This window comes from Rhinolophus sinicus, linkage group LG10 (genome assembly GCF_036562045.2).
Source record: "Rhinolophus sinicus isolate RSC01 linkage group LG10, ASM3656204v1, whole genome shotgun sequence".
In the NCBI taxonomy this organism is placed as follows: Eukaryota; Metazoa; Chordata; class Mammalia; order Chiroptera; family Rhinolophidae; genus Rhinolophus; species Rhinolophus sinicus.
The window spans coordinates 88,523,957-88,551,340 of NC_133759.1; the positions used below are offsets into that span (position 1 = coordinate 88,523,957).

Here is a 27,384-nt window from a genome sequence, read left to right on the forward strand (position 1 = left end):
CTCCAGGCAAATTGGTCTTCTCCACTTCTCCTGAGCTGCTTTTGTCCCTGGGCACAAGCCCAGCCTCCCAGAAGGGCACGCTGGCAGCCAAGCCAGGCTTCTGCTTCGTGGCTCCACCTGTACAGCCAGCCCTCTGCTTACTGCATGCCCCTCGCTCACCCGGACCCCAGCGCCCGGGGTAGAAGAGTAAACACTACCCGCCCCCCTGCAAGTCTCTCCTTACTCCTTTCCCCTAACCCAGACTGCACCCTGGCAAACAGATTTTCTTTCTGGTGGGGAGGGAGAAAATAACAACTACTCCAGGCAGACACTCGCCTAAGTGCTCTACGTGTACAGTGGCCCCCCCTTGTCTGCGGAGCATACGTTCCCAGATGCCCAGCGGATGCCTGCAATCGCAAATACTACTGAACCCTATATATGCTATGTTTTTTCCTATACGTGCAAACCTATGATAAACTTTATATAGTAAACATAGTAAGAGATTAATCACAATAAGTAAAAAATAAAAGAGAACAATTATAACAACAATTACTGTAATACAAGTTATGTGAATGTGGTCTCTCCCTGTGCTGTACTCACCCTTCTTATTTTTGAGACAATGCAAGGTGACAAAAGGCCTTATTAAGTAGAGCACTTTCCCCTTTTCACTTAAAGGAAGCACTTGACGGCTTCTCTGTGGCATATCTGAATTGCCAGTATCACTACTCTTGTGCTTTGGGGCCGTTATGAAGTAAAATAGGGTGACCTGAACACAAGCACTGAATTACTATGACACTTGATCTGATAACCAAGACGGCTACTAAGTGACTAATGGGCATGTAGTGTATACAACGTAGATATGCTGGACAAAGGGATGATTCACATTCTGAGCGGGATTGAGTGGGACAGCACGAGATTTCATCACAAGACTCAGAATGACACGCAATTTAAAACGTACGCATTGTTTATTTCTGGAATTTTACACTTAATATTTTCGGAGCATGGTTGAACTCAGGTAACTGAAACTGCAGAAAGTAAAACCACAGATAAGGGGGTACTACTGTATTAACTCATTAATCTTCACAACAAACCTGTGAGGCAAGTACTATTATCATACCCATTTTATAGATGGGGAAAGTGAGGCACAGAGAGGTAACTGACTTGCGCTAGATGATGTGGCTAATAAGTGATGTGCCCAGGATTCGAACCCCATAAGAATATTACATTAAGTAATGCATAGGTGGCCTGATACGTGGTGAAGATTTCCGAGTGCCCAAGACTATACCAGTGATGACATTGTTGTTATTACATGTCAGATTCAACAGCAGGGCTCACTCTTCCCCCTCCTGCTGAGAGTGGAACCTTTAGTAACAAGTGAAGGGTACCCCCATGGTCTACAGAACTGGTCTACCTTCTAGTGGGGGGGCAGGTGTAGCAGAGATCTTTTTATTGAAGTAAAATTCATGTAACATAAAATTAATCATCTTTAAATGTACAACCGAGTAGCTTTTAGTACATTCACACTGCTGTGCAACCACCACCTCTATCTACTTCCAAAGCATCTTCATCACCCCAAAAGGACACCCCATACCCAGTAAGCATTTGCTTCCCATTCCCCCTCCCTGAGGCTCCAGCAACCACCAGTCTGCTTTCTCTAGATGTACCTATTTGGGGTATTTCATATAGATGGAACCATATACTATGTGGCCTTTTGTGTCTGGCTTCTTCCACTTAGTGTAATGTTTTCTGGATTCCTGTTGTACCATGTACCAGTGCTTCCTTCCTTTTCAGGGCTGAGTAACACTCCGTTCTGCAGATATACCCTACTTGTTTATCTGCGGGACTTTAAAGGAGCCATTCCTTCCAAGGTCCTAGCAAGTCTGTGTCACAAGGTAGTGCTGCCAACATCAAGGCAGAATTCAGAAACCGCACCCTACTGTGGTCAAGAGAAATTTGGAGAAGAAACCTCCCGTAAGAGAACACTCTGGCTGGGATCAGGGGTTGAAAACTGGCGGCTTAAACTGCTTAAATGAGTGAGAAGGGCTGGGTGGCAGGCAGCAGGGAGGGTCACTGCCACCTGCGGGGCTTAAAGCATTCCTATTCAAAAATACTTAAGAAAACGCCGTGCTGCCCAAACAGAATGTTTGGTGGGGCAGCTTCTGTCACTGCTCTATTTGCAACCCCGGCTGGGTATTCTGGAAGACTATGCCGCAGCTCTGGCTTTGGCATTCAAATCTCCACTAATGCAAAACAAAAAAAAAGAGTTGGAAAATTGAATTTCAAGATCCAGCAGAGAGGTGGGTGGGTTCCCAAACATTAAATAAGTCCAAAATGTTACAGGCGTGGGGAGTGCGATGACCATTCAGTTATGACTAAATGCTGACTCTGCTAAGGATTAAAAACAGCCTTAACACCCGGCTGAGGGAGTTTGGGAGATTTAGATCTGTCTCTGAGTCAGCTGATACAGAAATCGGTGATCCTTCACTTCCATAACCTTTACAGGAGGTTTTAACGCAGAACCTGGAATTCTAGGTGACAGTCTCAGAGGATGAGAGTATGACTTGTGGAAACCAGGAGTGTAACAAGCAAAATATGTTGAATTTTTACAAGAAGTTAAAGAGTCCTGTCTTACAAACTTTACTTCTTTATCCCATGACGTTCCAAGGGAACAAAATTGGAGTGTTAACTGGTATTTAGCCCTGCGGTTCTCCAATTTAGAGTTAGAAATCACTTCGGAGCTTGTTAAAATCACAGATTCCCAGGCCTCATCTCCAGGAAATTGACTTCAGGGGCTCTTCTGGGGACCCAGGAATCTGCATTTTACCAGACTGCAACACAGGTGACCCACAAGTCACACTTCAACAAACCTCAAGCTAGTGAATATTCTTATAACGCCCAATCTGAAACTGTACCATAGCTGTCAAATCAGTCTAGATTCTACCACTTGTCCTAATCTCTGAGCCCAGTTTACAGAATTCAACTGGCCTAAAATAGAATATCATGTATCTTTTGTTGATTCATTTACTCAGTGAGTATTAATTAAGAATTTGCAGTCCCTGCAGTTATATCTGTAGATAAGACAGATAATGAATCCCACTCCTTAAAGAACTTACATTCTAGTCCAGATCATTGGACAGAGGCAAATAATTATTTTTTCTACACAGAGAAGACTATTAAGACGGAAACATAGAATCTCCATCGTTGGGTGGGATAGTAAATGTCCGAGAGTGTAACTACCACGTGATGCATCTCCTCGACAATATACCCGCTGAGCATTTACCCACCCGATGTGCACTTAAATACTTCCAGGGACAGGGAGCTCACTTGCAGAATGAGCCAATTCAATCTTTGGAAGTTAAATTTCCCTTCCCTGTAACTTCTGCCTTTGGTCCATATTCTACTTTATAAGACGTGATGCATGAGTTAACCCTTCTTCCCACAGAGACATATTAATATATATTTTTAAAAAACCCTCTTCACCCTTCTGTTATGTCTTCTCTTCTCCATGGTGAAGACTCTGCCTTATGTCCTAATTTTGGGTCCCCTCTCCATCCTGGTTACCATCATCCTCTGCGTACATATCGCTCTGGGTCTTTTTTTTAAATACAAAGGTGGGATCCAACCAGTCATTCATTCAATTCTTTATTAAACACACATGAGCCAGATGTGTCTTCGGCTCTGGGGATAATGCCACAGAACAGCATAACCTCCTTCCCTCTGGATGTTGCCTTTCTGTCAATGTCACGTTGTTGAGCTATTGACTAATGGCAGAGGCTCAGCAGACCATATTTCAGAGGGGTCTTCATGAACAAATCATCTTCTCTTATCTTCATTTATCTAAATTTATTGCTAATGACCAACAAATTCCTTCCCTCTTTAATGTAAATGATATACTGCCAACTCCAAACTTCTGATTTCTTTCCTTTCTAATTATATTTTCTTTCTCCCTTTTGATCCTCCCCCCTCACTTCTTATATAAATCTACTTTCTTGCATGCAGCGTGCGGAAGCCATTTGTAGCTCAGCTTGATTTCAGAACAGATACGTCAATGGCATGGAGAGACCATCTCATCTGACCCCCTCCCTATGCACATCATTTCCCTCCATGACAACTTCTGACCAACCTTTTTTACCTTTCCTATGCCTCTTTCACTTAATCTCATGACCTTCTTAAACATCTGTGTCTATCTCACCCATTTCATTTCCTACAGTGACCTGTAACATGTGTTTCCTGCCAGAACCACAGTGATAAACAACTCCCTGTGGATTCGGCAGCAACTCAGAGAGAACCCGGAAATGCTCTCTCTAAGGTTCCCCAAAGCAAGGATCCCCACCCACCACTTGGTGGTGGACACACCCTGAGGTTGCTGGATCGACCCACAGACCCAGAGTCCCTCTGCTGGGCTCTGCGAGCCATTGCACTTCACAGAGAAGGAATTACATTCCTGTGGCATCGTTAGGGACACCCTCGTTATTCAGATGAAGCAACTGGGACCCACCGAGAGGAGGTGTTAGGGGCCGGCCGAGCAGAGACCAGAACCCAGGGCTCTGTTCTCCAGGCCCATCCGCTCTTCAACGTGCTTTCTGCCTAACTGTCCAACCTTCCACCACCCCGTCGCTTAGCCAGGACTCCCGTCCCACGGGTTCCAGGCAACAAACCATAATGGCAAGTAGATCCTAAAAACAAAGTCAGACAAACAGATGCCATCTGGGTGCACAGGAATCCAGCCATTTGCTGGCTCCTTTCCTTTTAGGGCTGCTTACAAGAGGAATGGCACCAGAGGGATAATATGGTCCTATTTTTTCTTCTAATCCAAGACACCTGTCCCTTCTTTGGGGAATGTGCACTAGATGGGGCTCCTTTTCAACATGTGACCAGCCACCTGTTGCTCATGCCTTTCCAAATTGGCCTCTCAGTTAGGGGTGGGCCAACTGGATTCCCACCCACACGAAAATGTGGGCATTCACAGTATACGAGATTGGAAGAGTCTGTAGTCTCGTAGGAATTAGCAGGTCAGGACAGTGCTCTTAGGCAGAATATATATCGTGACACTTCCTCCCCTTAAATGTGATAGCTCTGATGACTGTCGTAAGTCTTTGAAGAGAAAGGAAGGCTGGCGTTCACCACGGTTTGTCACTCGATTTCACCTCCACTGCCACTCATTCAACATATATTTATTGACCACCTGCTATGTGTCACTCACCACCAATCATCCACTCATCTATTCACCCCACAAATGTGTACGGAGCCTCCACTAAGAGCAAAGTCCCACGCTGGATGCGGAGGGAGATCCAGCCATGAATAAAGCTCGGCTCCTGCCCAGAAGGAGCTCTTAATTCACATGGGGTCATCAATCCACAAGCTACTGTGATTTAAGGCTGTATGTATTGAGAGAGATACAAAGAACTATGGATCACAGAGGAGAGAGAAGTCACTCCCAGCCGGAAGGTAAGGAAGTTTGCAAGAAGATGTCATGTGAGACATGGACCTTGAGGAATGGGTCGGATTTGGACAGGCAGGAAGAATGTGTGGCTGATGGAATCGATGTAGCAGCAGCAGAGAGCTGGGAAAAGCAGGGGGTCCTCCTGGTTGTACAAGGGACAGCACGTAAGCTGTGGGGGGGAGTAAGTGGTGGGTGGTGGGGAGACTCGGAATGCTGGGCGGTGTGAGAGGTCTGAGCCTTTGTTCTCTTCCTGGCCCCTTAGGTTCTGAGGTTTGGCACCCCATCTGCAAACAGGCAGCCCGGGCAGAGAAGAAGTTAAAGGTAAGCAAGCTGGTAGTGACACCAGCCCAGCTACTTTCTGCCACAGGTTGGGGGCCCTGTGCTTTAGCAGAGAGTCATTCCTTAGTGTGCACGTGCCCAAATGTGTGCCTGTATGCTTGGATTTCCTTAATGGTGACACCCATCTGAGGAGATTAAGACGTTGCATGTGAGAGCACGTTCAAAACTACGTACAACAATGTATTATTGTGAGTGTTTAAGTGTTGCTGGGGCAAGGCTGTTCCCTAACCATTGCTTACCAAGATGGCAGCCTCTCGGACGCACTCCGGCCTGAAGTCATTACTTAATAAGAGTCAGTGCTGTCATAGGAATTGAGAGTTTGCAAAGCATCTTCACAGCCACTGTCTGGTTTGATTTCTTTAATTCCATGGGGCAGGTGGGGCAAGGACCTTTATCTTTGCTTTGCTTATGAAAAAACCAAGATCTAAAGAGGGCGGTGATTTGCCCACAGTAATGCAGCCAGGCAGAAGAAGCACAGCCAGTCTCCAGGCACACGCTGGACCAGCTGAAGCCCTGTGTCCCTCTGCGTTCCTGTGCTCTGACAAGTACCAGGAAGTCATGTGACTCAGGGTTCTTGATCCAAGGACTGCACTCCTGGGTGCTTGATGCTTTGGAGGGGATACCTGGGGTGTGTGTTGAGGGTACTCAATGATCTCCAGTGTGCCTCCACACTCTGGCACGCTAGGTATCAACTTGGTCCCTTAGGACTCTATTAAAATTTACCTGCTAGCATTTCAACAACAAAAACCCATGTGTACGGTTTCTGACCAGCTGGTTAAAGGTTATCTCCTGTGCCATATCCTTCACCTAATGCAAATTTTGCGAAAAAGCTGGTCTATTGATGCATAATTATTTTTGAGCCGTAATGTGTTTTTTCCCCCCTTGTTTCTTCCAAGGCCTCTCCCTTTTAAGGTGTTAAGACCTTACTTGTCCTTTTCTTCCTCAACTTCCTCTCGGCGGCCTTTCCCAAATTTCAGTTATCTTTCTACAACCCTGATGCTTTCTGCCATGTCTGTGTGCCACCTGTATCGTTAGACACAGAATGTTTCTTTTTCTTTAAATCAGCTCGCTACTTTTTACTTAACTAATTTTAAAATAAAACTGTATGCAACCAAGTAGAAAACCAGTATTACTTGCTGTAAATAGAAAGTAACCATAAAATAAATTTGATGAAAATGAAATCATTCTTAAGAGTAAATCTTAGAAATTCTAGCTAGATCATGTTGCCTGCACTCTCCTTGTTTAAAGGGAAGGAGGGCATGATGTTGGGTAATTAACAATTGTCAAGAAAGTTGCTGAAATGTATTAGCACCAAATTAAGACTTCGTCCTTGATCTAAGAGGGTTAAAACAGAATTGTGAGTTTTACTCTCTCACTCTACGTCTCAGTATCATCAAATGTGCCACCTAAATTCATCTCCTCAGAGCCACACTGACTCACAAACCACAGTGTTGGAAACACTTCTATACAGCCCCACGTAGAATGCTTTCAATTGTCGGATGAGCGATATGAAAGGGAGGTTAGCAATCCCTAAGAACAGCCCTTTCATTTTACAGATCGCGAATTCGAGATCCCTAAAATCACATCGTTCACTAGTGGTTCTAGGTTCCCAGTATGTTTTCGTTTTAGCCACAACGCGCTGCCACTCTCTGAGCTGCACCAACGTTGGCACACTTGTTCTCTAAGGGAGCCACGGATCCATCACTGCTGCTGTTTAGAGATTGTTTTTTTTAAGTTCATCACTTAGGTTGATGTCAATTTGCAATGGACATACTATAAAGAATCAGTATATTGTACAATTACATGAAGTGTAACCAAGTTTTATATTTTGTATAAACAAACTGCTAGGAAATGAGTACTAACCAATGTTATTTGTTTAAAGCAAATGCATTATTGACCAAAGTGACCGAAAATGAAGTTTTATGAGTAACTTCCAATCTAAAGGGCCAATTGCAAATATGTAAAAAACAAATCCATATCCACTCCAACAGCCTGAAGTCCTGTGCATTTTTTATTTCGTTCACACGCAGACAATGATTTAAAAGGCAGAAAATAAAGTACAGAAATAGCCAGAGAGTGCTTTTAATACTATTGCTAATGTTCCCTGAAGAGCTGCATTCTATACCCGTCTCCCTCTCCCCACCACGTCAGAGATGCAGCTCCTCACCCCTTCTGTCTTTGTCTCTCCCACAGCACCGGCGTACGTCTGAAACGTCCATCTCACCCCCTGGATCCAGCATTGGGTCACCCAACCGAGTCATCTGCGTATGTATCACTTTTCAGACACCAAGAGGACTTTCTTGTCCCCCAGCCTGGAATCTAAAGAGTTTCTAAGGACAGCCAAAGACAGCTGTCAGGTTGTCATCCAACTGATATCTGCTGATATCGAGTGTGGCCTGTCATGTGCTAGGCTCTGTGCTAGGTCCTGAGGATACAGGGGGAGGGCTGTCCGGGGAGGACAGGGAGGACCTGGGCCCTGCCCTCAGGGAGCACACAGATTAGTAAACACAGAGTAACAGGGACAATATGGAGTTTAGTGGGAGCACAAGAAAGAAAGTGCAACCACGGCAAGCGCCCTTGATAACCTCTGAAACCAGTGCAATGCACGTCCTTCCCCATTACATAACTGAGACAAGGGCAAGATACAAATGTGGAATCAGAGTGGTATTCAGAGTGGTATTGGGTGGGATGTCAATGTGGAGACAGTGGTATGTGATGAAGAGGCAGAAAGGAGGAAGAAGCCATGTGAATGTGGAAACACGGCCATAAAGGACTTGCAAACTTAGAGAACTTTCTAATCACATGAGAAGTCCGGGGATGGAGTCAGCCTCGTGCATGTGTCTGAGCGCCCGTTCCCAGAGGCATTCAAACACAGAGACACTCATCATTGCCAGGCATGTGGCAGAAGGGACAGGAGTTGAGTCAGATGACCCCAGAGGTCCCTTGGATCTGTACTTGACTCACTCGTTCATTCAGTCAACAAGCACTTGCTGAGCGTCCACACGGCCAGCGCTCTGCTCTGCTCTGCTCTGCTCTGGAGAGATGATGGTGAGCGGCACCAGCTGCTGCACAGCGTGGACGACATAATCCCATGGCTCCTCGGTTGCACTTCTGTTACGTGCTAGGGAGAAACAGTTCAGGGCGCTGTGACGGTACTGCAGGTGAACAGAGGGACCTGACCGTCTAGGACCAAGTAGGAGGAGAATCTGATGAAGAAACATTTAAGCTGAAACCTGAGCGATACACACAAGTGGTAAATGAGGTGGGGAGGACCAGAGAGGACCACGAGGAGCCAAGGAGAGGACGGGCAGGAAGCAAACCTCCACCTGGCTCCCTCAGACTGTTCCAGCCCTTCCTCAAGTCAAAGGAGCGAAAAGACCAGAAACATCGGGGGAATGGTCTAGAGCTTGAAACCCTAATAAGAAGCTCTAGAGACCAGCCTCCAACCAGCCAGCCCTGAGTGGGCCCTGCCCATCGTGACGAGATCACTATTTTACTCCAAACCCACATCCAGTTTCTTCCTTGAGCTCTGGATAATGCCCATGGACAGGACTGTTGCCACCCCTCTCTTCCTCTGGGCAAATGAAGAAAGTGAAGTAAGAGTAATCACTGACTGCCGCTTCAATGTCGGTCTGTACTGCCACGTGGCTCCCGCAAAAGACAGCGACTCGGCTGTACTGACCAGAACAGGAGAATGACAGTCCCCCTGGTGTCATTCTCTTGGGGCCGGACCACAGCAGGATTAATGAGCTTAGTTTCAGGGCCTGCACCACGAGAAGATGACCGACGAGAGTGAGCCTGTCTCCAGGCGAGCGTTACCCAGGTATCAACTCCGGACACACAGCGCAGCAGTGTGTGATGCCCTTCATCCCTGCTGGTCTCCCTGGTGCCGCTACGGGGCCTTGCTAACCTTTGTGAAACTAGGAGGCCTAGCGATGTTCACCCCGAATCCTGGAGGCAGCTCGTGGAGTTGCCCCTGTGAGAAGCAGCTCGACTACACGTGAGCAACAGCAGCTGGGGACACCTGCCATTGTGCCCTCTAGCTGGCGGCTTCGGCACTGAGATCACTTCCCCCCACATTCTAGAATAGGCAAGTGTCTCCCCTTCTGTATCCTCCTGCTCTCCCCTTAATGGGACCTCTCCTTCAGCTACTTCGAGGAATGACTGCACATGTCACGTGAGCCATTCCAAACATGGCTGCCAAATTCAGGGAAGAATCCATTCAAACGCTTTTGGGACAGGCAGTAACAAGCAGAAAGATAGAGTATTGGTTTAATTTTCATAAATACTGAGGTTTGGAATTAAAATAGAATTATCAGTGAACCTGGAGGGGACAGGTTCTTTCAAACTTTCAAACTTTGCTTCATCCCCCACTGACTGCTACACTCACCTTCAGGTGCCTTGACTTGGACCAGTCCTACGTGGTCTCTCCCTTCCTTCCTGGCTAACTATGTTAGGATGTCTCTGTCCAATCACTAGAAACCCCTTTGTAACCTGTGAACAAGGCAGTTACAGGAAGAAATATAAATTTAGTGTTTCTGAGGTTTGGAATAGTGCTGAGATGAGTACTGATGAGTCGAGACAAGTTTGCAAGATGCCAAGAGCTCTCAAGGTCAAGGTCGAACACCCCAAGACAAAAGGCAGCAGTTACTTCAGCAAGTGGACTCTCCTAATAAGGTTCCCTTTGCCCACATTCGCCAAAATTGGTACAGATATGGGTGTCTGACCCAGACAGGGTCTGGCAGAAATAAGAGGCACACCTCAAAGGGTTTACCTGAGGGGAGTTTTGAGAAGGGAGCATTTGCAGAGGTGTGAGCAGCATGAGGGGACCCACATCGTGCAGCATCCAGGGACTACAAGAACAGGAAGTCGTCACCAATCTCGGCCTGAAGGGAAGGGCTGCTAAGAGCTGGAGCGGTGGACGAGCAGCCCCAGACAGGAGCCGTACCCAGCCGCAGCCAGGCAGGGCAGGTGCAAGGGGCACAAGTACACAGCCTCTCTCTGCAGTCACCTCCCACTCTGCAGGTGTCCCCCACTGGCCAGGGAGCCTGTGACACAGTCCGTGGGGCCGCAGAGCCCCAGTTGGGCCAAGGAGGAGTGGACAGTGAGTCTAGAGGCCAAGGGAATGAACAGCACAGTGCCCAGACAGCCGGGGGAGGGACAGAGATGGCACAGTCTACAGTCGCTCTGTCTATAGTCTTGGCCGGAGACTCACCTGGCTGCAAGGCATTGGGAGGACGTTAGGAGTATAACACAGTCTCCTTGGAGCCCGTCTAGTGGCCTCTCTCTTAATTTGCCTCACCTCAGGACCTTGTGAGCCACAGTAGTTACGGGGGCAGATCCTGGTCAACCATCGCAGAAACCGGGTCACAGGAGGAACAGCTGGGGAACGCAGACCTAGAGAGGACGTGGCTGCAGGAACCACGACACATGGGCTGTGCCACGAAGGGGACGCTGTCTCCTCAGGGAGTAATTAGAGGCTTGGTTCAGTTCGATTAAGGAACAGCTTTCTGAGTGCAGCCCTTGACAGCTGTAAGCCAGTGAATGCCAGACCCTGGGGAACTAGGAGAGGCCACTGGAGAGGGCAGGCTGGCAGGTTAGACTTGGCTGGGTTTGAATTCTGGTTTTGCTGCTTATTAGCTGTATGACCTTGGGCGAGTTAATTGATTTCTCTGTACCTGTTTCCTTATTCAAAAATGAGGATAATATTAGTACCTACTATTAGAGTTGCGAGTTGGATGCATTGCCTAAGTTAATCCATATAAGGGACTTAGGATAAAATCTGGTTCATAAGTCCTCACCAAATATTAGCTAGTGTTTTCTATCATGATTATTTCTGTCTTTACCATCTTCATCATCTTCTTCAAGGATGCTGTGAGAATGGGGTGTCCTCACTCTGGGGGACCAGACGGCACTCAGCGCCCAGGCTGTATAGTTCAGGCTGGATTCAAACCTACTGGCTACATGGTACAAGTGGAAGAATGTTCTGAGTCTCGGTTTCCTCATCTGGAAATGGGAATAATACTGACACTTCACAGAGGCATCCTGACATGTGGAGGAGATAAATCCTATAAAGCATAGGGCCTCACACATCATATGCGCTCAGCCAGTGTTGGCCCTGTTGGAAGGGATGGCCTCTAAGACAGGTCTTATTCTAACCTGCTGTGAGTCTTCCATCCTCAAGTTTTGTTTTTAGTAAAAACGAGAAGCTCGTTCCCTCTGTGCCTGGATTTTGTCTCCTCTCTCCTTTCCCTCTTATCTTTCTACCTCTGTTTCTGTCCATTTCCCTCTTCCCCAGGCTAAAGTGGAGAATGAGATCCTTAATTACAAAGACCTGGCAGCTCTCCCCAAGGTTAAGTCCATCTATGAGGTACAACGCCCCGACCTCATTTCCTACGAGCCCCATTCCAGATACACGTCTGACGAGATGCTGGAGAGATGTGGCTATGGAGAGGTATGGCGTCTCGCTCCTCTCTCTGTGGCTGTTGGAGGAGAGCAGGGCCCGTGAGGTCTCCAGTCTCCTCCTTCACAGACACCTTGGCCCCTACGGTGATGGCCCCCAGGCTCTTTTAAACTGGAATTTATAGTCGACATTTAAAAATCAAGTGATTTCATCCAAAAATCTGGCATTTCTCGAAAAATTACAGCTGACAACACTGCACCAGTATTTCCACCATCTGGAGATGGGGAGCAATGCCCCACTGTAGACTGGACATGGGCTTCCCCTTCTCCTGAGTCCCCCCCTGCCCCTGAGCACCCCAACATTGAAGCCGCGAACCTGTAACTACTATCCCTGGACCTGCTGTGTTTTCCTTCCAGTAGAGACACCGTATCCACAGCCCACGGCCGTCATTCCCTGCCATGCTGAATGGCCATTCGGGTCTACAATCCCTGGTTAGCAGGTTCTTTGGCTTTCGCATCCCAAACTCCTGACGTCAGGTCATTTGGAGAAGGATCCTTGGCCTGGGGGGCACAGACCCGAGTACTTATCCCTGCTCTGTCCCCTTCCTCTCTAAAGGGATGGGGCTCCATTTGGTTTGACAGTCTAGTGCTGAGACTCTGTGGGTTCTGGCCCCTGAAATGGATCAGGAAAAAGGGACCAAATGTTTGCTGGAAGCTGATTCTCCTGAAGGCAGAGATGGCACACTGGGGCCCACAAGTCATAGCCAGCCCCAGCTCACAAAATATCTTTTAAAAACGTAAAATAGTTTTCCACATTTAACCAGTGGGAGATTTCACGTAAGAATCTGCATTTGTGACTTGTCTTGGAAAGTCAGGAAGCTGTGTTAACATTGGGCAGGCGTCCCAGCCTGGCGCTGATGTGCTGGGCCCAGCAGCCTTCTGAGACGGGACATTCCATCTCCAGCTTGCCGCACCACCCACTCGCCCAGCCCCCACAATGACAGCTTCAGCCTGGCCCTTGCTTGGCCCTACCTTTGGGTCCCCTGCCCTGGGCACTGTCCTCATGAACCACACAGGGGTCGGGAGCTGGTAGAGAGACAGGGAAATGACTCTGAGCTTGTGTTGGAGAAGCCCGGGTCCAGGTGAAGACCCTTCCACTTCCTCCCTAAGAGGCCCAAGCCATCCGTTCCCTCTCTGGGCCTTGGGTTTCCCGTTTTCAAAAAGAGCATAATCTCAAGGTTTCCTACTACCTGTTCACACTGCTGACATTCGGGAACTCTGAGTGAGGCTATTATCTGGAGGGAGGCGAGGGGCAGCTGAGGCCCTCTCTTTGCTGAACCATTTAACTGCTCTCCGTTCCTCTCTCTCACCCTCCTCTCTCTCCTTTCGCTCCTTCCACGACTGCCTTCAAACTCTTCGCTTCTAAGTCGCTGGGAACGTTATCTCCCTACTCCCAGGTAATTCAGCTGCTTTGGGAGACCTTTTATATAATTATGTCCCTTTAAGCTGACCAAGCAGACTCCTGATTTCACCCCCACCCCCACCCCCAGCCTCCCAAGGGGCCTGAGCCCTTGCCCCAGGTGCTCCCCCTACGAGGACAGCATTAGGGAGACAGGAGCATGACGTGGAGGAAGTGGGGGTGGCATAAAGGACAGCAGCGGCTGGGGGTAAAGCTGACGCACCCTTTCTACCCAGAGATAACCTCCAATGCTTCAGTGATCCTTAGCCAGGGTTCCAGGGGCCTGACCCACAGGTTCCATTCAGGGGCCTGTGAGTGATGGGTGGAGGCCCTGAAAATTCTCTGCAGCCTTCCTTGCGCTGTGCTGTGTGTGGGATTCAGGGAGGGGGTCCCTGTATTCAGAAGGGCAGCACCATGCTTCAGCCCCTGGGATCCCGGATTCCGTCACTCACCACCGGCCTACTAGACCCGTGGCCACAGGCCCCCCTAACTGCTGGCCTTATTCACAGCCCCACTTCTTCCCCCAGGACATCTACGAGAACCTGGACCTCCGGCAGAGACGGGCCTCCAGCCCGGGATACATCGATTCCCCCACCTACAGCCGGCAGGGCATGTCCCCCACCTTCTCCCGCTCACCTCACCACTACTACCGCTCTGGTAAGGAAGAGGGAAGACCCCAAAGGGACGGGAAGAGCCAAGGAACGACACAGTGGCTTGGTGTCTCCAGCTGCCGAGGCAGAACAGGGCTTCCCTGAGACACCCATCACAGCATGGCCCTCTGCAGGCCTGCGGCCACTCAGGTGACTGGCTAGCTGGGCCTCCCTGAGCCCCTGCAGATGCCCTTGGCAGGAGAGAGGAAGAGAAGTCATGGAAGATGGGTGGTGAGCTGCTAGGAGGCGGAAGTGACAGGCAGCCCGGTGGCCCTGGCTGGAAGACACTGCAGGCCTCATCGTTAGGCCTGCGCTGCCCAGAGGATAGAACCAGAGGACCGGAAATGGGCTGTGGCCTGGCCTCCACCCACAACCCAGCCCCAGCCAAATTAGGTTGTCCATGGCAGCCCTGAGGTTAGGGGTAAAGGCGGCACGAGCAGTTAAGGGAAGGGCCAGGTGGGCAGGGGTGGGGCGAAGCCGTCTTCCTGAGGCTTGTGGAGTTGATTCTTACAACGCACAGAATCTGACTTTGCTGTGAAGCAATAAAACAGCGTCAAGCCTGTTTCTGCAGACACGGTGCATGAACGCACAGCTGCCTCCCCACCTTCCCTGCTGTCATCACCTCACTGCTGCCGTAACTGCTATCGCGTTAATGCCTCTTTTCTCTGTGCCTCTGTTCTCTCTGGGGACCACTGCCTGCGTGCTCCAGGGCCCGAGAGTGGCCGGAGCTCTCCATACCATAGCCAGTTAGATGTGAGGTCCTCCACTCCAACCTCTTACCAGGCTCCCAAGCACTTTCACATCCCAGGTAGGCTGCCAGCCCGGAATTCCCGGCATGGGTGCATGCTCCATGGGGCGGCCAGGCACCCTGCACCGGCACAGAGCAGAAGCCGGTTCTTGGGGACCCTCCCTAACCAGTCACCTGCACTAACCCACCCTCCAGCCCTGACACGTCTGTGGGCTTTAGTCCACCCATTGACAGGACCAGCCTTGGTCAGGACCACCAGGAAGCAGCCCGGGGAAGTGCCTCAAATGTCTAGGGGCCCTGATGGGATGTGGCAGAAACAAGGCTGAAAGTCAGGCGCTTTTACAACAAAACTCTTGGGATTGAATCCCAATCCTGCTGATTATAAGCTCGTAACCTCAGGCCAATTACTTAGCTTCTCTGAGCCTCTGTTAGTCCTTCTCTACAGCCGGGCACTGTTTGGGGCCATGAGGTTGCAACTGTGCTCAAACCAGCCCAGATCCTGCCTTCATGGTGTTTATGTTCTAAACACAGAGCTCATCAATGAGTAAACAAATAAGTAAATGGTTAATTTCAGGTAACCTTTTATTACCTGAATAAATATAATAAAATAGCGCATGTGATAGAGTGGGGTGGGGGAGGCTAGACGAGGTGAGGTGGTCACTGAGGGCTTCTTGGAGGCGGTGACATTGAGGCCAAAAGATGAGAAGGAACCAGACTTGTGGAGACCCCGGGGGAAAACATCCTGGCAGAGCAAACAGCAAGTACAAAGGCCCTGAAACAATGAACTGGCAGCAGGCCAGTGTGCCTAGAGGTGGTAAGCATGAGGGGGCATGATAGGTGACCATGCAGGTATGATTTGGACAAGAACTCACCCTGAGTTACAGCAGAGCTGGGCCTGGACCAGTCTCCCACCTCTGAGCTCAGGTTTTCACTCCCCACTCACTTTTCCCCAGGAGCTTGTCCTGCTGTTTCATCTACACCTTTCTCAGCTGCCCCCAAATGGTCCCATCCTGTCTGTTTTTGAGGGAGGGGGAGGGAGGTAATGCTGAACCATGGCTGCAGCATTTTGGGGACTCTCCCGTGGGATGAGGACTGGCCGCTGGGTGGAGGCAGAAGCCACCTTCCTGCATGGGGCCCTGCTGAGCACGTGCCCACCTTGTGCTTGCATGCCCGCCATTCAAGCCCCAGGTCCCTTCCTCAGCACCATTTGAATCTATCCATTCCTCTCCCCTCCCCTTTCTTGGAACCTGATGGTATGAGGTTGGTAGTTCAGTGTGGAAGAGGAAGGCCACCAGGGGAAAGAACGGGGACCCTTGGAAAAACTTGCTGACCATCTCTCTCTTCTGAGATCAACTGACCGACTCCGTCTCCTTTTCTCCTGTCTCTCTCTCCTCCCCGCTGTCCCTTCTGGGTCTGTCTGGCAGCTGGAGAAAGTAACATCTACCGGAAACCCCCGATCTACAAACGGCATGGTACGGTCAGAGGCAGAGAGAGCACGGCCAGGCAAGGGGATGTGGCAGTTAACGTCTGTGCAGAGGGCTCTGCATGACTCACCAAGAGGGACACATGCAAGGCTGCACCTGGGTCCTTGTTGACTGCCCCTCCCCCACATCACTCCAGGTGACATTGGAGAGGAATCTGGTGTCATGTCAAAAGAGCAAAGAAGGCCTCGTATCCCCTAAATCCTTTGCCACCATCTCCCCAACTCCGCCTTCCCTGCTGCCTGGTGTCCTAAGTTCCATGGTCAAAGGAACCCTTGTGAAATGAACGCACCCAAGAGAGGCGCTCCAGGGCCTGATACTCAGTCACTCATCCCCGAGGCCTCTGCATTCTCGCCAAGCACTTACGGAGCCTCAGTTGAATGAGCACATCCCTTAGCTGGGCACACAGAGGCACAGCTGCCACCCTGTCAGCCTCACATGCCTAGGGTCTAGTTGGCTAACAGGAGAGCACAGAATTGGTGGGACGTGGAGCCGGCAGAAGCAGCCCTGAGCTGGCGGAGGGGGGGGGTACAAGTATGAACAGTGGCTCTGGGAGCTTAAGACCCAATAATTTAGACAAATGTCCTCAATTTTGGAGGGGGCTGGGCTGGGGTCCAGGTGAGTCTGAGCACAGGCGCATCTATGTGTGGCTGTAGAGGACATGCCACGTGCCCCATGTAGCCACAGAAAGTCACCAACCTGACAAAGGTAGTTTGACTTTATACCCAGAAAAGGCCCCCAGGTTTCAAGCCCCTCGGGACTGCGTGGGACATTGCAGAAGGCTGAGAGAGGCAGCACCAAGCAGGGAGTCGGGGGTGGAGGTGGACTGAGTGGATAAGAGGGCAGACGAAGGCTGAATGAGGTTGGCAGGGCTGGCAGGCGCTGCCCAGGACCCATCAAAGAGAACCGGAAAGCTTGGCCGTGCTGCTGGGGGAGGGGCACAGCCTGGAGCTGGCCGAGAGCCACCCTAGGACCCTCTGCCGCCCTGACTGCACGGCCTATAAGTTTGTCGCTATGGCTTCTCTCCTCAGAACTTACCTTGAAGCCCTGCACATTTCCCCAGCCCTCTCTCTGCCCTCATCAGCCTCTTCCAGTCTTTGGGACGTGCTCAAGTTAGCTCCCTGGGAGGTTTCGTGCCTGCAATAGGTTTGATGGTCACCCCATATTGTGGGCCTTACATGGAAGCTTGAAGCTGGATGGCAGCTGAGCCAACAGACCAATGCTGATACAGATGAGGAAACTGAGGCAGAAAGGGCAGGATCTGCCCAGTGTTACAACTGCGTCAAGTGGCAGGGCTGGGAGCAGCACCCAGGCCCTTTGGGTCATGGGGTCTCCCCACACGGGATGTGGCATTGCAGTGCGAGGCTGACCTGACTCGGCATGCAGCATGACCCTGCTTGCCAATTCCCACCTAGACGTGGCTCGAGTCCACAACAACGCAGGCATCTAGCGGGCGAGGAAGGTAAGGGCAGGGGCACGTCTGATCTTACTTGGAGGAGCCACGGCCTCAGTGTTCACTTAGTCCGTGGGACGTGGCAGAAGGAACCCTGAGCAGGGCTCTGATCCAGTTCTGGTCTAACTTGCTGTGTGGTCCTGAGCAAGCCCCTTCCCTCTCTAGTGTTCAGATTCCCAGCTGTCAAATGTGGGCCCTGGGCTCAGTGTTTTTCCATCTCCCATGCTCCGTGTCCCAGACCCTCGCCTCGAAGTGGCCTCACTCCCCTGGGCTGCAGCCTGGCTGAGACGGGAAGGAGTGTATAGGACACTCTGCTGGGGCCCTCTGCCTCCCTAGAGCTTTCGCTTTGGGTCCTTTGCAGGTGATCTGTCGACCGCAACCAAGAGCAAAACAAGTGAAGACATCAGCCAGGCCTCCAAGTACAGTCCAGCCTACTCGCCAGACCCCTACTATGCTGCAGAGTCTGAGTACTGGACCTACCATGGGTCCCCCAAAGGTAGTGTACCTCACAGGGGAGCCAAGGCCAGAGCCCTATCACCTGCACCAGAGACACGGGGGGCCAGGACAGTCACCCACCCCTTCACACGTTCATTTATTCATTTGGCCAACGTGTTGAGGACCAGCCATCAGCCCCAGGGAGACACTGGGAAGCACACTAGACCAGGTCCTTGCCCCTGTGGAGGAGACATAGATCCTAACTGGAAAGGGAGGTGATACACAGGAGGTAGGAGAGCTGATGACAGGGGCATGCTGTCCAACCTAGAAGATGACACAAACTTCTCAGATGCAGAGACTCGGCTGCCATAGGAAGGGTAGGGAGGAAGTAGCCAACGGAGTATAGAAACACATCTGCCAAGACTCAGGATGGGAGTGGGTTCCATTGGAGGAAAGGAAAGGCTGGCAGCTTAACCTTGAGCTCAGGGGGCAGGGGGTGGGGCAAGAAGGATGAGGGCCCAGATCCCATGGGGCCCTGTGGGGTAAAGTAAGGATTTGGGTGTTTATCCTAAATAGTAGGAAGCCATTAAAAGTGGTGACCTGATCAGATTTGTGTTTTTAAGAGACCACTGGGCTGTATGGTAGAAAATGGTTTGGAGGATTGAAAAGATAGGACGTAGGGAGATGGAAGGCTCTTGCAAGCACGCTAGCAAGAGGTCTTAGTGGTCCTCAAGGGGCCGTGCCACCCAATCGGGCATCCCCGGCTGTTTTTCTTCAAGTATGTAGAGGACTTTGCACCAAGTACCATTTTGATTCAGTACACACTTCTACTAATTAAATGTCCATTCTGAGGAGCTGAGATGACCTCCTTCCCCATCCTCAAAGAATTCTCTATTTAAAAAGGAGACAAGACACCAGCACAACTATAACCCAAAGTGGACAGTGATCAGTGTCCACGAGAGAGACGTTTACGGAGGCTGCACAGGCAGAGAGACCATTCATGAGGGGAGAGGCTGACTCTTAGATGAGACTGTTTCAATCACACACACATACACACACACACACACGCACACACACAAGAAAAGAAATGGATCTAGAGGTGAATGGATGTCAACAGGACTTGTCCCTGGGTTAGGTGGTGCCCCATTCTCAGGCCTAACGCTGCCCTCATCATGGCAAGATGGGCTCCAGCAGTTCCAGGCTTACCTCCTCCGCTTGACAGAGGAGGACTTGTCTCTGCCACCAACACCAGGCTAAGCCCCAAGGCCGCGGCTTGTTAGCTCTGTTGGGCAGTCAGTGTCACGTGTACCTCACAGCCCAAGAATGGGCGGGATGCTGGGCATCTCCACACAGGGGGACCTGTAGTGGGGCGGCAGTTCACCACGTGCCCTGTGCGGGTCACTCAGCTAGAAAGTGGTGACGCCAAAAGGAAGCCCCCACCCGTCTGGGCTCTACTGCCCCTCGCACCCTCTCCCCAGAGCAGGCGGAGTGGGGAGCACAGGCCCACGCTGATCCTAGCTGCCTTTTGACAGTGCCCCGAGCCAGAAGGTTCTCGTCTGGAGGAGAGGAGGACGATTTTGACCGCAGCATGCACAAGGTGAGCGAGCCACAGCACTGAACGAGACGCTTAGATGGTATGTTACTGAGGATATTTTCACGTGCAAGTGACAGAAACCAAACTCAAACTCACTTATGAAAGAAAAAAAAGGAATGTACAGTTTGGCATAACTGAAAAGTCCAATGGGAGGATTAATTCAGGTTTAACGAGATCCAACTGCTCAAAAAACGGGACTAGGGCGATTCTTCTCTCTCGGCCCTGTGCCGCTTGCCTCTGCATGGCCTCATGCCTGGGCAGGTTCTTCCCATGAAGTGGCAAGTGAGTGCCAGCAACGCTCATGCATGGCTGGTGGGAATGGAAAGTGGTGCCATTGCCGGGGAAAACAATTTGGTGATTCCTCAAAGAGTGAAATGTGGAATTACCCTGTGACCCAGCACTTTCACCTCTAGTTATATACCCAGAAGAATTGAAAACTGGCACCCAAACAAAGACAGATACACACATATCCATATCAGTACTATTCCCAATAGCCAAATGGTGGAAACAGCCCCAATGCCCACCAACTCACAAGTGGATAAAAAATGTGGCCTATCCATACAATGGAATATTATTCAGCCATCAAAAGGAATGGAGTTCCGATACGAGCCCCAATGTGGATAAACCTCGAAAACAGGATGCTTGGTGAAAGAAGCCAGACATGAAAGCCCACAAATTGTATGGTTCCATTTACACAAAATATCCACACTAGGTAAATCCATAAAGACAGAACATAAATGGGTGATTCCCAGGGACTGGGAGGTAAGGGATATAGGGAGTGACTGCTGAAAGGGTACAAAGTCTTTCTGAGGGTGGAACTAGATAAAGGTGGTGCCACTGAACTGCTCACTTTAAAATGGTTAAGTCTATGTTATGTGAATTTCACCTCTCTAAAAACAATTTGAGGGGAAAAAGATGGGTGCCAGCGACTCCAGCAAGAGTCCCGTGGAAGGCTGTCACTGGCCCAGCTGGAGCCCCTTGCCCGTCATGGAGCCAATCACCGTGGCCAGGGCAGTGCAGGCCTGTCACGTGCCAGGCCTGACTTTTGGGCCCAGCATCAGCCCCACCCAGACCACAGGAGCACTTGTGAAAGAGAGATGAAGTCCCAGAGGAAAATGCCGGTGCTTCCGGAGGGAGGGCACTGGCAAGGCGGGAGCGAGAGGCCGATTACTCAGCTTTCCCCAGCCTGGCCCATCGCATGCTCCAGCTTCCTCCTGACTTCATCTTGCTTCTCCCCCACCCCCAGCTCCAGAGTGGAATTGGCCGGCTGATTCTGAAGGAGGAGATGAAGGCCCGGTCCAGCTCCTACGCAGATCCCTGGACCCCACCCAGGAGCTCCACCAGCAGCCGGGAGGCCCTGCACACTGCCGGATATGAGATGTCCCTCAATGGCTGTAAGCACTGCTCTGGAGGCGTGCTGGGGTGGGCACTCTTCGCTCCCCATCCATCAGTGACTCTGAACTCCTACGGCCTCGCCAGGGTCTAGAAGGCAGGCTTGGTGAGGGGCTGTGTGGGGCACTGAGTAAGCCCACGCTCTGCCTGAGCAGTCACGTCTGCTGCTTTGGGGCATCTGAAGCCCAAAATGTGAACAAAAAATGTCTTCTAGTCGTAGGAAGGGCTCAAAGATATAAGGGGCTGCCTCTTGAGGTAGTGAGCCTCCCGTCACTGGAGGAACACAAACAGAGGCTTGGTTCAAGCCTTTGGCCCTGAGAGGCTCTCGCTGTAAGCTCCTCCCCATTCCTAGATGCAAACATGCTCCGTCTGCCTCCTCTCTTGCTTACCCCTGTGGAAGTGAGTCCTGCCAGGAAATTCTAGCTCAAGTCAATACTTAATGGATAATGACCTTGTCAAGGAAAATCCCCTTGACATACCTGCCAATACTTGATGGATAGTAACCTAGTTGAGAATAACCACCCTGACTCTAGGTGAGGCTGAAGGAGATGGTGATGGTGATGTTGATAAAGCCAGTTTTAGTCAGCATTTTGTGTGTGTCAGGCACTGTACTAGTACTTTTCTGTATTCTATCATGTATGCTCTACAATCACCCTAGAAAGGAGACACTCTCCCTCCCCATTTTACAGATAAGAATACCAAAGCATGATTAAGTAGCTGGTAGAAGTTAGGTATCTACGGATGGCAATAAGCCTGGTTCCCTGTTTGACCACTGAGAGGCAGTTTTTAACGCCTGCCTCTGGGCTCCGTGCAATGCACCACCAATGCTGCTCAAAATTCAATTGCATTCAAGGGTATCTATGCAGCAAGTGTCACAGGGCACCTGCTGTGTGCCAGGTGCTGGGCTGAGAGCTGGGAGGGGAGGGAGGATGGGGTGCAGGTGCAGCAACTGGAAACTGGCCAATGGGAAAGGAGGCAGCGAAAGAGGCCCCTCCTCCCCACCAGCCAGGGTGGTCTGGATACGGAGTCTTGTCTATGTGTCCCCATGAACTGTCCACCATGTCTGTCTGTCCCCATGCACACTGATCTGGCCTCTTCTCTCTTGCAGCCCCTCGGTCCCACTACCTGGCTGACAGTGGTACGTTCTGCCCACCCCACCTTGAGTCCATGGTGTCCTGTGAGGGCCACAGCTGAGTCAGCTGCAGGTCCCCCACGGCTGTGATGCCCATACAACATGGATGGCCCAGCGCAGCCTCACGTAGTCTGCCCCGTTTGTTTGTCACATAGTGGACCTGCTTTTGGTCTGGAACCAGGGTTGCCACGCCCAGTAGCTCCCAGAGAGAAGGAAGAGCATGCGTCTCTTCCACCCCGGTGGGAGCTTGTCTGTCTAGGTTCTGAGCTGAACTCCAGTTCCAGGGCCTTTGTCCAGAGCCACCCTATGGTCCGGACAGGAGCTCATGGTAGGAGACTAGACGTGTGCAGGAGCCCGTGTGAGTGGGGGCTTTGGAGAGGCCTAGGATTCTCCCAGGGTGAGGCACACCTAAGATGGCCATTTGCAAGCCTGAAAAGCCGTGGGAGGAGCTGGTGGTTTCCGGCTACAGCCCCTGCCCCGAGGTTGGGGACTCATATTGGCCATTTGCTGCCAGATGACCACAGGGAGAGGGGCCTCCAGCTTGGGGCTCCTCGTGATTGTTTTGCTCCTTCTTTTCAGATCCCCTCATCTCCAAGTCCGCTTCCCTGCCCGCCTACAGAAGAAACGGGCTGCACAGGGTAAGAGAGGCTGTGTGGGGACATTGTCCCCTTGTGCAGTAGCTCACTGTCGTGGTGCTTATGGCGATTACTTAGGGGTGAAACCTGGGCAAAGGCCTTGGAGCTAGAGGAGGGTTAATGGAAGGAACCCAAAGGCAATGCTTGCTCTCCTCCCATGGCAGGGGCTGGCAAAAGCCGGGCACTGTGCTAAGCACTTTACAAGCACTAACTCATTTACCCTGCAAGATAGTTACTATTATTATCCCTATTTTGTGGATGAAGAAATGGAGGCACAGAGACGTGAGGTGCCTTGCTCAAGTTCTCACACCCGTAAGTGTAGAGCCAGGACTCGAGCCGACAGCCCACACCCGATTGCCTGCTCCACCCACCTGACATGGCTGGGAGCCCTCTGAGTTCTTTGACAGCCTGCAACATAAAACCTTCACAGAGGCAGTGAGTTGGTTTAAGGACCAAAGGGGAATGCAAACTACATCTTGTTAGCAAGAGGAGAGCTGCACACCTAATGGGGAAAAGCAGGGAAATTGAGGCAGATGTTTACTAACTGAGCATGTACTAAGTGCCAGGCACTGCTCTAGATGCCAGGGGTGCTACAGTGAATGAAGGTGCTGCTCCCAGGGAGCTCAAGTCCTAGCTGGGGAGACAGACAACCAACATGTAAAGGTATGATCTGACATCAGGTGACAGACCACAAAGCTAGATGGGAGGGGCAGAAGGAGGTCAGAGCGGGGTGGATTTAAGCAACAGCCTGAGTGCACAGAGGACCTCACTGCTCGAAGACCAGCAAGAGCCATCCAGATGGAGGGAAGCACAGTGTCAGAGCCCCTGGGCAGGGAGGAGGCATGGCCGGCATGGAGGGAGCATGGAGAGGAAGCCAGACGGGGACGTCACTTGGGCCCTGCACCCTGGTCAGGACCTCGGAGGGTCTCCCGTAGCTGCGCTGGATGACCTAACTCGGAATCTAATGGGATCCCTCCAGCCGCTGTATGGAGTAGAGACCACGAAGGGAGGGACAGAAGTGGAAGCCGTACACCTGTCAGGAGCACACAAAAGGGATCTGAGCCCCACTGGGGAATGGCGGTCGGTGCTAAGAAGCCTGTCCTCAGCACACTCAGAGCCTGGACATTCATTCACATCACTTAGTTATCGAAAGCTTTTGATATATGCCAGGCACGGCTGTGGGTGCTTGGAATACATCAGTGACCAGGCGCGACAGACCCTGCCCCTTGGAGCATCTGTTCTTATAGGGAGAAACAGAAAGCAAGTAGTAAATAGCAAACATGCCAAATTATATAGACTGTGGAAGGTAGTAAGTGCTATGGGGGGACAAGGGGAAAGGTAAGTAGGATTAGGGGTTGGGGTTTCAGGGAGGGGGCAACCTTCCTTTCCAGACAGCGTTGCCAGGGTAGATCAGATGAAAGAAAGGATGAGATGAATTCACCAGTAAATGAGTATTTGAGTGCCTACTATGTGCCGGGCCTGGGCACTAGGGTTATGGCAGTGAGTTCAATCGTCCCAACATGGGTCTGAGGCTGTGTGAGGCCCTGAGCTCCCCAGCCCCAGGGCATTTTCAGGAGCTGGGTGAGAACTTGGGGGAGGCAGAGGTGAGCGTGCCTCAGGCCAGCCTGGCTCTGTCGCCCCTGCAGACACCCAGCGCAGACCTCTTCCACTACGACAGCATGAACGCCGTCAACTGGGGCATGCGAGGTGAGTGCGGCCTCCTGGGGACACGCGGGGACTGTGCACAGCTGTGGCCTGACCCTCAGCAAACGATGGCCCCTCGCTGGGCTCTGTCCAAACCCAAGTTCCCACTGCCTTTCGTTTCCCATTCACTCCCTCCCCCCACTTCCCTCATCTTCCCAAGTCCCTGGCCTTGGGTGGTCGCCAAGCCATCCGTCCCATCTGGGCCCCCAGAGCCACCAGCGAGTACTGTGGTCCCGCTACTGCTGAGCTGGACTTGCCTGACAGCCCCGGAGGCAGGAAAAACCCACTCCGAGCCAAATGCACGTTGTTCCCAGCAAAAATTCCATGAGCGTTGGGTTGTCTGCCAGCGATGTTCTCCCGGCAGCTTCCACCGCCCCTACGTGCAGGCTCAGGCAGGAGGGCAGCCCACATCAGAACTTGGAGACTCACCCCTGAGATGGCGGGGGTAGCCCATGTGCTTCACGATCTCAGACTCGTTTCTGTTATAAATATCTCAAAAGTCAGTTTTTCCCCTAAAAACTGGATCAGCTCCACCCCTCTCTCCAGCCAGCCAAGGTGCTCATCCTGGCCTTGATTTGAGATGATGTCAGCAGGAACAGGGTCTTTAAGACAGAGACCAGTGTGGTGATGCAAAGCGAAGACTGACGGGTTCCCATTTGTGTATGTCTTTTCTCTCTACAGAGTACAAGGTACAGGAGATACATAGACCCGGGGGTCTCTGAGACACTGGGGGCCACTACATTGGGGACCAGCCAGAGGATGACAGCACTGTCTGGACAGGAAAGGGGACACTGATAAATCACCCAACGGTCCTCTTCAGGCCAGCATTTCCAGTCGCTCCTTGGTCCACTCTCCCTGAACCCTTCCCATCTCTTGCCTCCTGAAATCAGAGAGGCCCCCATGGGCCTCAGAGACTTTCTGGGGGCTTCCCAATCAGCAGATATGAGACATGTACATTCAGGAGGTCGTGTGCCCACATTAATGCCAAGTGCCACCAAGCTTATTCCTAAGCAGTATTAGGGGACTCTGGGCCTTGCCCTTTGGGAAAAGGTAGCTTAAGGCTAACTCCAAGGAGGGCAGACCCAGCCCTTCATCCGGATTTTAATCTCTGGCCCTTTTTGGGTAGAGGAGGGAGCCCAGACCCAAAATGTGGCTGAAGGGACAGCCCATCACCTCATCCAACCTGCAAAGCCCCACTCCTGTTCTTTCCGCTTAGATCTACCCTTATGAACTGCTGCTGGTGACCACAAGGGGAAGAAACCGACTGCCCAAGGACGTGGACCGGACCCGTTTAGAGGTAAGTATAGAAAACTGAGCAGGAGGGATCCCAGAAACTGCCTGGCCTCCCCCAGCTCTGGGGGAGGTGGAATGAATGGCTTTAACGTCACACAGCTTGTTGCAAGAGCAGAGCCTAGCCCAGTTTCCTTAGCCCCGGTCTGTTGCCTGATGTTCTATGCTGCCTCCTCAATTCAATTAGAATCGGTGCATGTCCCACCTGGGGCTGATGCTTCTGCAGACGTAAGAGCACTAGATTTGGTGCCTGCTCTCTGAAGCCTGTAGTCTGCTTGGTAAGAAGAAACGCAGAGCTGGTTTTACGCAGGATTGTACGGAGAACCAGTGCTGTGAGCAGAAGGGTAGGGAGGCAGCACTGTGCAGAAAGTAACAGCACAGTAAGTCTTGAGTCAGACTCCCCAGGTTCCAATCCCGATCCTGCCATCCTAGGTGGGCGTCTTGGCCAAGCAACAAACTCTCTGAATTTTAGTTCTCTCCTCTGTGAATTGGGGTGGTTGTCTTGCTTCCCTCAAGTTGCCAACCGACATAATGATACACAAAGCGTCCTTGGCATCGAGCCTGGCAGCGTCCTGGGTATAAGTACGTAGTTGTTATTCAGTACTTAGTGTGATTGCTGTGATTCAGAGAAGACCACCAAGGCTTGGTTGGATGACACAGGCTTCCAGCAAGAGGAAGGATTTGGCGGGACTTTGAAGATGGGAAGGTTTGGATGGATGGAGAGAAGTAAGAGAACGTCATGAGCTGGGAGACCCACATAGAGAAAGCCGCAGAGGTGGCCTGCACATGGCATTGGGCTTTCAAGAAGCCCAGTCCACTTGGCGTGCAGTTCCATTCCCTAGTTATCTCTGATCCAAGAGCTCGCTCTGCCCTTTCCACCCCAGGGTCTCTCCCTGCCACTCCCTCTCCCAGGAATGCCCCTTCCATCTCGCCAGCTCCCTCACTCCTCAGGGTTCCATTCTAGTGATGCCGGTGCTCCAAACCTCCCCAAACATTCCCCAGGATGTGTCATTCACCCCTTCCTCCAGCCTCCCCCAGCCCTCTGTCCCGAGTGCAGATCCATTTCCGTTTCCTTCCAAAGACTGTGTACTGTCGACCACATGGCCTGCACTGGGAGAGGTGGCAGGAAATGTATGTGCATTGAATGAAGGCTTCTGTGAGAGGAGGCTCTGACGCCTTGGGACGAACGTGTCTCCCACCCCTGACATGACCGCTGAGGAATTCACACAGAGTAGGGGGTGGGGGCAG

The 27,384-nt window shown here is 51.3% G+C and overlaps 1 protein-coding gene across 6 annotated transcripts in view; it reads left to right on the forward strand.

The window, feature by feature from the left end:
• ABLIM3 (actin binding LIM protein family member 3) overlaps positions 1-27,384 on the forward strand; it is a 103,282-nt gene that overhangs the window by 72,443 nt on the left and 3,455 nt on the right. Inside the window, exons 9-23 of one of the 6 annotated variants that reach the window (XM_019734351.2) lie at positions 5,685-5,743; positions 7,955-8,026; positions 12,060-12,215; positions 13,591-13,620; positions 14,150-14,279; positions 14,982-15,080; positions 16,445-16,492; positions 18,316-18,450; positions 19,922-19,986; positions 21,230-21,377; positions 22,484-22,513; positions 23,087-23,145; positions 24,789-24,849; positions 25,528-25,535; positions 26,063-26,143. In XM_019734351.2, the coding sequence (XP_019589910.1) occupies positions 5,685-5,743; positions 7,955-8,026; positions 12,060-12,215; positions 13,591-13,620; positions 14,150-14,279; positions 14,982-15,080; positions 16,445-16,492; positions 18,316-18,450; positions 19,922-19,986; positions 21,230-21,377; positions 22,484-22,513; positions 23,087-23,145; positions 24,789-24,849; positions 25,528-25,535; positions 26,063-26,143 (1,181 nt within the window). Of the gene's footprint in view, positions 1-5,684; positions 5,744-7,954; positions 8,027-12,059; positions 12,216-13,590; positions 13,621-14,149; positions 14,280-14,981; positions 15,081-16,444; positions 16,493-18,315; positions 18,451-19,921; positions 19,987-21,229; positions 21,378-22,483; positions 22,514-23,086; positions 23,146-24,788; positions 24,854-25,527; positions 26,144-27,384 lie in introns of all 6 variants that reach the window. The other 5 variants (XR_012489830.1, XR_012489832.1, XR_012489831.1 and 2 more) reach the window with 5 other exon arrangements.